Genomic DNA, 9,663 nt, shown 5'->3' with positions numbered 1-9,663 from the left:
AGTGCATCGCTTACATTATTTCTTATCCGTTGTTCATATTCTGTTGAAGTTGAGATGAATTTGAATTGAATTTAATTGAACTTAAAATTGTGATAGAACTTTGGACGCGCGCTTTTATACTCGTCAACTATTTTTTTTTGTGTGTAGAGAATTTATTATTGATAACATATTTCAGTTCATTGCTAGTGTGATTTGGTGGAGGCCTAATATCTGCCCTTCGATGGACCTACCCCCCCCCCCCCAAAAAAAAAAAACCAAAACAACAACAACCAAAAATCCACAAACAAGCAAACAAACAACAAAAACAAATAAATTCTCACATCGCTAACAAACAAATAAGATATGAAAACTAAAAGAAATGAACCCGATGAGACAATGGGTTTCATTCGTATTTGATTAAGTGCTAATCTAAAAACAAAGGAAATAAAACTATGACCTACTTCTGATGAGGAATAGAATACTGCGTAGGGCCTACATGTATCATATTAATTGTGCAGAAATATCACATCAAGTGGCCCGATGGAAAACGAAAGTATACTTCAAGTACAACCCACACCAACAACATTTTTTATTCAATTCCAACAGAAATATCTTGGTGAAAAGAAGTGCGTGCGTTCCTATTACAGGTATATAGGTAACTCTAAAGACGAATGTATTTGTGCTCTACCTGTTTCAAAATGCGATGAAAAGCATTCTTTCGTGTACTCATAAAAGTCGTACGGTACATTTTCGCACTACCTCTTATTTCTAATGGATTGGTTGAACCACTGTGGAAATCAAATTGAATCGATACTGGACATGGTAACGATCGATCGTATTTACGGCTGTATTCAAGTCTTTCGCTTGATTATTATATCAGTGCAATGTCTTTTAAAAATTGTATTAAATTCACGCATATTAATAAAATTTTATTAAGTAATATAATTTGAAAATATTTTATTCAAATTAAAATATAAGAATATACAACAAAAATTTATGTTTCTCTGGAATATGTTTGGAACGAGCCAGCGAGCGGTAGCTTTGAATAAAAAATTATTTCGGATCGGAAAGCACGAATTTGGAGAGTCTAATTTCGACAAGTCACAGAAATGGCGGATGAAAATCAAGAAATAAACCCAGCTATGCTTGAAAAGTTTGCGATGCATTTTGAAGAAAACCGTTTGGATTCTTTCAAGGACTGGCCTTTTCGAGAAGATTGTACATGCACGCCAAGTAAGGTAAGTTGTCTACCGCCGGATTACCGGTAAGTTTACATGGTTTGACTGACGCACTGGCCTCTCAGCCCGGGTTGCGTTCGGCACGGGCTGCCTCTCCTCACCGCAGCAGGTCGCACTTGCTCGCGCTCATCACCAGTCTCGATCTCGTTGCGTTGCGACTCGACTGGTCCAGTGACGGCTACTATCACACTATCAAATAAGTTTTTGGCCAGTCGCTCTTATAACGGACTCTATCATGCACTAAATGTTTTATGGGTGGTGTAATCGTCTCTCAGTTTGTGCCTCCAGGGCAGTGTATACAACTCCACGCGCGTGTGTCTTTACCATCCAGCCACACGAGCATGACGAGTGTGGTTGTAGCCATGACCCGAGTCGCTGGATACAGCCACACTCGAGAGTCGAGTGTAATGTATACTGTACACGTACACATAGTGATACACACACACACGGTACGGAGAAGATGATCGCCGTGCGTGCGTGCCTGTCAAACACATAAACGCCACACAATCATATCAGCTTGCTCACAAAGTGATGAAAGTAACCTCATTTTCATACCTTTTCATATTGTTTTTTTACAAATATTATTTTTTGCTCCATTCTCGAGTACCCGAACGAACGAAGGCGAAGTCTCAATAACGACACGATGTATGATCAGTCATTAAAATCAAAAGTCCAAAATCAATTGTAACTTTAAATTCACCTCATCAAATCAAGAAAATGAAAATGAAGTTAAAAATGAAAAAAAGTAAATTTGTCTAGATGGTGTGATAATATTAAATGGGATTAATCTAGGAGGCAGGTTCATGTTCATCACTTTGCGGTGGTGCATGATCGCGTGTTGATGTGGCCGGCCACTACACATTGCCGCGTGTTCCCCGCTACGCAATAAAAAGCTTCTTCGTGTGTGTGGATATACCATACATTACACACAATTGTGGCTGTATCCAGGAACTAGGGCCATGGCTACAACCACATTCGTGTGGTTGGATAGTAAAGACACACGCGTGTGGTTGTATACACTGCCTTCGAAAACAAAGCAGCAGGCTGAACTTGCTGGCCGTCTTTGACTTGTTATTCTAGGTAGTGTTAGGGACAGTGGTAGGGTTCCGTTAACCCCGTTGGCTCGTTGCGGGGCATTAGCTGTAGTGTGTACGTGTTGGGGTCGATGTTAGGGTTAGGATTCCGTTAGGGAGGGTTTCTACAATACAACTACGGCATTCATTGCCATTGTTGAGATAAACTTGATTGAGTGAATAGAAAGACAGGGACATTTTCAGAAATTACAAATACTGAAAACTTACCGTGAGGCGCTGCAAACAAAAGTAATCAAACATTTAAGCCCAGTGATGCATGGACATGATTGATACAGACAGTGTCACAGCTCGACAGGCCAGTGCGGTGTAGTGAGTAAATTACTTAGCATAGTCTGTGTCTGTCCACCTTCCTTCCACTCCAGTTGGTTCTCCGTATTTGTGGCATCTGTGGTGTACTCTTGGAAATGTTTAATTGCTTGTTGTAGTCCTGCTCACTAAATAGGATAGTAGAAACTGATGTCTCTAATTCTATTTGCCTTTGGATGATCTAAATTATTTCAGAACAATATAGTTCAGATTATAATTTAAGAAGTACTTTTCTCTTTACTTCTTCCTCCTTTCCGTGCAGGCTTCATGCCTGAAAATAAATGCACTGATTTTGTGTGTGTATGTACAATACTGTAGGTAGGTGGGTGGGTAGCCACTCAATACCGCTAAGTCAGTGCTATTCCTTCCTGGTATTCCCTGTGGTGAAATGAGATTGAAAAAAGCCAAAACATGATTGACAAATGTATACATGTCACACAAATCTGTTTAGTGTAATCAGAGCTTCAGAATATGCGTGTGTGTAATTATGCCTGTTGTGCAGTGATGTGTTCCAAGCATCACTTCTTTTCATGTTGCAAATCCAGTGAACTTGCAGTCTTCCTATTTCATTTCCCCATTCTCTCCCTTCTGCTCACAGCTTGCTGAGGCAGGTTTCTACCACATCCCCAGTGAGGCTGAACCAGATGCAGTCAAGTGCTTCATGTGTCTGAAGGAGCTGGATGGATGGGAACCAATGGATGACCCATGGTAAATAAGTCATGCACTGGGAAAAAGGCTCCCACAATATGATGTCTGTTGCTCAGGAATGAAAATGGAAATTGCCGTGAATCAAAATCATGGTTTCTACTTATTTTCATTGCTAAAGATTTTTTTTTTTTTTTTAGTTTTGTAATTTATATGAAGTGATTTAAATAATTGGTATAGGAACAACCAAAATGAGGAATTCAAAACTACTGTATACGCTATATATTTCGCGGGGGTTTTATTTTCGCGAATTTCGAGAGTCGGGAGCTATTCGCGAAATTAACAACTCGCGAAAATGTTACCTTCCAAAATGAATCCCTTGCCTTGATGATACGAACATTTCAGTACTAGTATACCATGTCACGGCTTACCGAACAGACCATACTGGCTAATCTTGTTTACGCACGTCCACGTCTACTTACGAATACTGTAGAGAGCCAATCCATTATCGCAAGGGGACCACTCGTCAGAAATCTAGCGCGATGCATGGACTTAACCACTTCAAAAATGTTGAATTCTAACTTACTAGTTCGCAGAGTTTGGCAAGTCTTTTTCATGCAGTGTATAACTAGTATCATTCTTATTTGCTAGTAAGTTGAAAATTCACACTTTCTTTGCCACTTCCATATTTTCTCTGGTCCCCCAATCGCGAATTTAACCACTCGCGAAAATGTGTGACAGCGGCAATTCGCGAAAATTTATGTACGCGAAAATTATAGCGTATACAGTATGTACATGTTTATATACAATGGTTATACAGTAGAAATATCATAGGCCATCACGTGTTCCTTTTATTGTAACTGATCATTCAAGATTCAACATTTATATGGCAAACATTCCATGTCATGAAATAATCACCAAAAACACAGAATATAGGCTCTCAATGAAGACAGCCGTTATTGAACATTTTCACATTTATTTTTTTAGTGTGTGAGTGTAACCTGGTGTGGGGAGTTGCATTGTGGGAAAAAAAAGAAAAAAATAAATCTCTTCGCATGTTGTTCACACACACAGTGTTGGGCAAATTATCACAAGAGTTAAAAATACAAGTATGAAGCTGCATCAATTTTGCATCGTGAAACTTGTGTCCACACACAAGAAATGACAGTTTTCACATCATCTTGCAAAAATTTACTTTCAGAAACCAATAATTTTGGGAGCTACACGTATTGTGTAATTAGAAAATTGTGAATTTTCTAGCCAAGTACAGTGTCTACTTATCCCACCTTTGATTTTCTTTATAGTTTGTTGTTGTTGTTGTTGTTTACTTACATGTAGGAGTGAGCACAAGAAGCATGCACCCAAATGCCCCTTTCTGCAGAACTGGAAGCCAGAGAGTGAACGTACTGTGATGGACTTCCTAAAGAGTATGCAAGTACGCCAGCAGACACGAGTGGTAAGTGCCTTCCTGTGGAAGCATTTAGCCAAGCCTTAGGTATCCTTAAACTATCTTTAGATACTTTTGAAATATATACAAGTATGTCTTAAAGGCAACACTTGAGAGATTGTCATTTGATATGGGAGCATCTTACAAAATGACTTGTGAGTTTACAGGCATCTGAGTGACATTATCTAATGTGGCATCGTTTCATTGCCTACTACTGTGCATTGGTCATGATTCTGACACTGTTCCAACAAAATTTATTGTGTTATGCGAAATAGCTGAACTGTAATTCTTGTGTTATGCAAAATGGCTGAACTGTAATTCTTATAGAATTCATGTGGAGGAATTTTCCATGCCTTTTAAAGTGTATAAATAACCACAAAACCACAATATATTTAAGGGAAAATCATGAAGAAAATGTTGATTTCAAGAAAAAAAATATTGATATGTCATGAACAAAACACATTGCATTGTGCGAGCATGGCGACTTTGCGACATTTATGGTGCCCATTGGATGCTATGTTGATGAGTTATTATATTCAAAGATCTATACAATGTACATTGTATCTGTGATCTGTAGTAATGATAGAATTTTACACAGTATTACTGTCTTGTGTGAAGTCTCCCTCTTCATTATAGAAGCCCTCCTGCATTCATTTCCAATTTCCACAAAATGTATGATGCAGGATTCACTGAGCAGCCCTATGGCAGGTGTCAAATTTCTGTGAAACTCATGGTGAATTACAAAGTAAATGCTTTTAATGTCATATCATCTTCTTATAGTGCTGTTGAGAGATATTATTGTGTGTACAATTGTGAGTGCTGCTACACGTATTAAACAAAATTATTGTACAATTGTATAGACTTAAATTATCAGTATGATCGTGATGCAACGACGACTTTAGTCTGATATCAATATGAAAGACATTAAAACAATGGTGAAATACTAAGCTAATTGTAATGACAGTGCTTTCTCATATGGTCTGCATGGCTGCTGATGGCTTCAAGAATTGGCAGCGGAATGAGAAGAATCCCACTAAGATGAAAAAAAAAATGATACATGATTATGAAAGAAATTATACAATATGTAGTGGATTTGAACTTGATCCTCTAAGAAAATACAGTGTATTAGATTTGATTGCAGTTTTTGGTCGCTGCTCCTCAGACAAGCAGACACCTAGACATGTGTCACCCAAATCTGCTTGCAGATGAGGACATGTCTCACATCACATATCAGATTCAGATTCTGATTTGTGAGAAGCAGAGTCTATTAGTCACGAACATTTGACTCTTTGTGTACAGTACTACCACCCCTCATGGGACAAGTCATAGCTCATTGTATCACTGATTGGTTTTGTGTCTTGTGACTTCCCTATGTGCCTTCACAGAAACATCTGGTTGAGCTCAAGATCAAAGAGTTTCTGCAGCAGGCTGCTGAGGTCCGCAAGCAGATGGAGCTACTTGCATGACGCACAGATTGGAGATCCACTCGTGTAGCACAACAAATCAGCTAGAGCTAGCTAAAGCTAGAGTCTATTTTTGACAAGTGTGTACAACTGATACTCGTCACCTCAGGAGAAAAGGTTCTTCTACAAAGAAAATTCCAAAGTAAATTCCTCTTAGAAAAGCCTTCATTGTCTCCAGGAAAAGTCAACTTTCACTCATTTGTACATGTACATTTCGTCTGTTACTCAAGTCGACCTTTTGTTTTTCTGAAAAGTTTTCTGTTCCTAAAATTGAACTGTACTTGTGTGATGTGTACATGTGTATTTTTTTTTTCATTTTCAAAACTTAATCCTTCATTTAAATCTCAATGCATAATATATCACGGTGTTATCTATAGATTGTTTCTCTGTGTGGAGGTGAAGGCCAAGATAGGCACTGTGCATTTGATGAATGTCTGAAATATTTGATAAAGCTCCTGATGAAAAGCCATGTTTTGAGAAGTTCATACTTCAAGAACTATTTTGCCTTGAAAATATCTCGGCACCACAACCCACAAGAGCTCTTCATAAGCATACAAATCATTTTCTTTACACAATTCCACTTTTATACTGCACAGCTATTGTGACTACATCAAATGCATCTTATACGCTTTTCATACCATAGCAGAGAGGGGTAACTTTTACATGATTTAAATGATAGTGGTCCCCCATATTGTTCAGCAACTGTATGGATATGCTTTCCAGTGTTTTACAATACTAGTAACATTTTGATAGAATAACGCTTTCATTTATTAAATCATTAGCTTTCTAATAGAGAGTTTTAACCCTAACTAGGCCGGGCTATTTAGGTAGATCATAGAGCCGGGGGGGGGGGGGGGAGGCCCCCCCTCCAGATCTCGGCCGCTGACCGCGCGATCGCGACGAAAATTGGCACACACATTGCCTATGATGTAATCTAAAGTACTACGAAGTTAAATTTAAAAAAAAGATTATCATTTATGCTAAATTATGCTAATTTATGCATAATGACGCATGAAATCAGACAATTTGGTATAAATCACTAAATAAAGCTCAAAATGGACACATCTTTTGTGTAAATATTCTTTTTAGTGTCCTGAGCAAATATAAGAGAAAAAAATTGTGCCATCAGAAAAAATTTCCTAAGTATTTTATTGTTTTTTGAATTTCTTATGTATTTTTTTGTTTTTTTACTTTATGTTTATCATTGTTTTTTCGATGAAACTTGTCCGCGACATTGTTACGAACAAGAAAATATGTTATTAATTGATTTTAATCAATAAAACCCCAAAATAATCATACTTTTATGAAATTTGCCTGTAAGCACAGTTTGCATTGAAATTGTACACGAATTCACGTTTTTGAGCAATTTTTGGTCTGACATGCACGTACATATTTATGCGCAACTTCGGAACCGCGCACCCGGGCGTCGCAAATTTGGTGTCAAAAGAGACTCGAAAGAAAAAAGTCATGAAACGTCGCGGCGATAGCTTTTCGCGTTAGCGATACATCGCGCGAAATGTCAAGGGGGGGCCTCGGAGGCCCCCCCCCCGGCCTAGTTAGGGTTAATTTTGATTGTAATATGTCAATATAATGAGGTGTTTTCATATCTGTGATTGGGTATCATTTAATAGTTCATACATCCTGGCCATTGTGTTGGCAATATATCCCCATAGCTTTCTGTTTATTTGTAGACAAATCATATTTGACAGTGTGTTTGTAGATCTTTTCTCTCCATTGCAAACTTACAAACTTTATGTGATACAGTACTTGGCCAATTGTCCAGCCAATTGTGACAGCATCGACTCTTTCACAGTAAATTAAAGCAGAATTGTGACCTCTGAACTTCAAAGTCTTTTCTCCCTGATTTGCCAAGGAGACACCTTGAATGATGTGCCAGTCTCATGATTCAATCAACCAAGAAAAAACAAAACTGATTGTATTTTGTAAAGATATGGCAGAATATGATATGGGATTATTATAATTATGTTTGATATGCTGACAGATAGGCCAACTGTTACTTTTTTGCATTTTTTTTCTTTGAAAAAAAAAATACAGCAGGTGTTTTTTTTTGCAAAAAAAAAAATACAGCAGGTTTTATGGAAAATACAGCTGTATTATTTTCCACCAAAAATATGCCTTTTCAGCCCTCAAAGTATTGTAGTGCTGTGTACAAGGTTTGCATCAGTACGTTGATGATTATTCTAAAGAGGTAGAAAATACAACATGATTATGCTCTTAGATTTCTGCTTGATGTGAAATACATCAGCTAATCATTGTTAGGCAGAATCATTCAAAACTTTGTGGTTACTGGAAATACTGAGCCAAGTGATTTTAGTCTCATCTTTCTTCAAACCTGACAAGTCATCTTGGAAGGGTACAAGTTGTAGGCTCATGGGCTATGTCAGAAATACACTCTACTCTCCTGAAGCATCTTCCCAATCACTTTGTCCACACATTCTCAGCTCTGGACATCTGCCATGTGATACTCCTGTTATGACATTGGGACACACACTTCGGGCTCTTTGGCATAATTACCTTGTAGTACATGTATAGTCCGTAAGTAATTCCCCAAAACTTTCTTCAGAGTGACATAAATTTATATGAGAAGTGGTAGTTCTGTCTGGTAATGACTACATGTACAATTATTTATTTTTTTGATGTCTTGAACTCTCTCCCTCTCTCTCTCTCTGGCTCTCTTTCTCTTCTTTGCTTCACAATTGTTGGGTCAATCACAAATTTAACTTCATATCACGTAACCCAAGTGAAGTACAATAGTAGGATGACAAGTATGGAACACTGTTTGTGTAGATACAAAATACATGGTATTTAATGTACTGTAAGATAAATCTGTACATATTTGTGCTGTACATGTATACATTTTTACAAGGCTATGGAATTTACAGCAATATGCACACATCAGATGTGTCTGAACTCCGCAGACTTGGCAACATAACACCCTTGTTTTCCTTCAGTATTTAGTCTGAAATCAGCTCTTGCATGGAATAACTCAACCTTCTATTTTTTTTTCACTTTCTACGGTTAAATTGCTCTACAGTGTTTCATCAAGTGCTCCAAACACCCAGTGTGTCTTAACACAGTAATAACATTGGCACAGTGTTGGAACAAAATTTAGAAGCCAGTTTAGCTTTTAGTGTCAGTAGTTTTGTATGTTGCATGTACATTGTATATTGTAAATGATTAGATGTAAATAAAGAACCATATCCTTCAAGAAACTTATCCTTCTGCATCTTTACGTTGCAATACCCCTTCTTTGTCGTCACGTGATGGTGAAAACCGTCACGAGTAAATATATACATGTATATATATATATATATATATATATATATATATATATATAATACATACATGTATACATGTAATTATCCCTGTGAAATTGTATGTCTTCTGACATTTGGAACATTTCTAGTTAAAATGACATGTCCTATAATCCTGGGGTGAATAGTGAGCTACAATTCTACAATACACCTATA

At 37.5% G+C, this 9,663-nt stretch overlaps 1 protein-coding gene across 1 annotated transcript; it reads left to right on the top strand.

Annotated features, from left to right (window-relative positions):
• Positions 1 to 1,079: 1,079 nt before the first annotated feature.
• Positions 1,080 to 6,889, top strand: LOC139724435 (baculoviral IAP repeat-containing protein 5-like). Its single transcript, XM_071635579.1, has 4 exons — positions 1,080 to 1,217; positions 3,216 to 3,325; positions 4,601 to 4,718; positions 6,095 to 6,889. Exons 1-4 carry the CDS (start codon positions 1,089 to 1,091, stop codon positions 6,173 to 6,175), a joined length of 438 nt encoding a protein of 145 aa, XP_071491680.1. The 5' UTR covers positions 1,080 to 1,088; the 3' UTR covers positions 6,176 to 6,889.
• The last annotated feature ends 2,774 nt before the right edge of the window (positions 6,890 to 9,663 follow it).

The sequence above is a fragment of the Diadema antillarum genome, unplaced genomic scaffold, assembly GCF_040938485.1.
Source record: "Diadema antillarum isolate AM-2024a unplaced genomic scaffold, OU_Dant_1.0 scf00000214, whole genome shotgun sequence".
NCBI lineage: Eukaryota > Metazoa > Echinodermata > Echinoidea > Diadematoida > Diadematidae > Diadema > Diadema antillarum.
This window is presented reverse-complemented; position numbering and strand designations above follow the sequence as displayed.

Excerpts from the sequence above, each read along its gene's own strand:
- LOC139724435 (XM_071635579.1), top strand. The coding sequence starts at position 1,089 with ATGGCGGATGAAAATCAAGAAATAAACCCAGCTATGCTTGAAAAGTTT. Across the intron at positions 1,218-3,215 it reads GTACATGCACGCCAAGTAAG|CTTGCTGAGGCAGGTTTCTA; the intron begins GTAAGTTGTCTA and ends TTCTGCTCACAG. Across the intron at positions 3,326-4,600 it reads GAACCAATGGATGACCCATG|GAGTGAGCACAAGAAGCATG; the intron begins GTAAATAAGTCA and ends ACTTACATGTAG.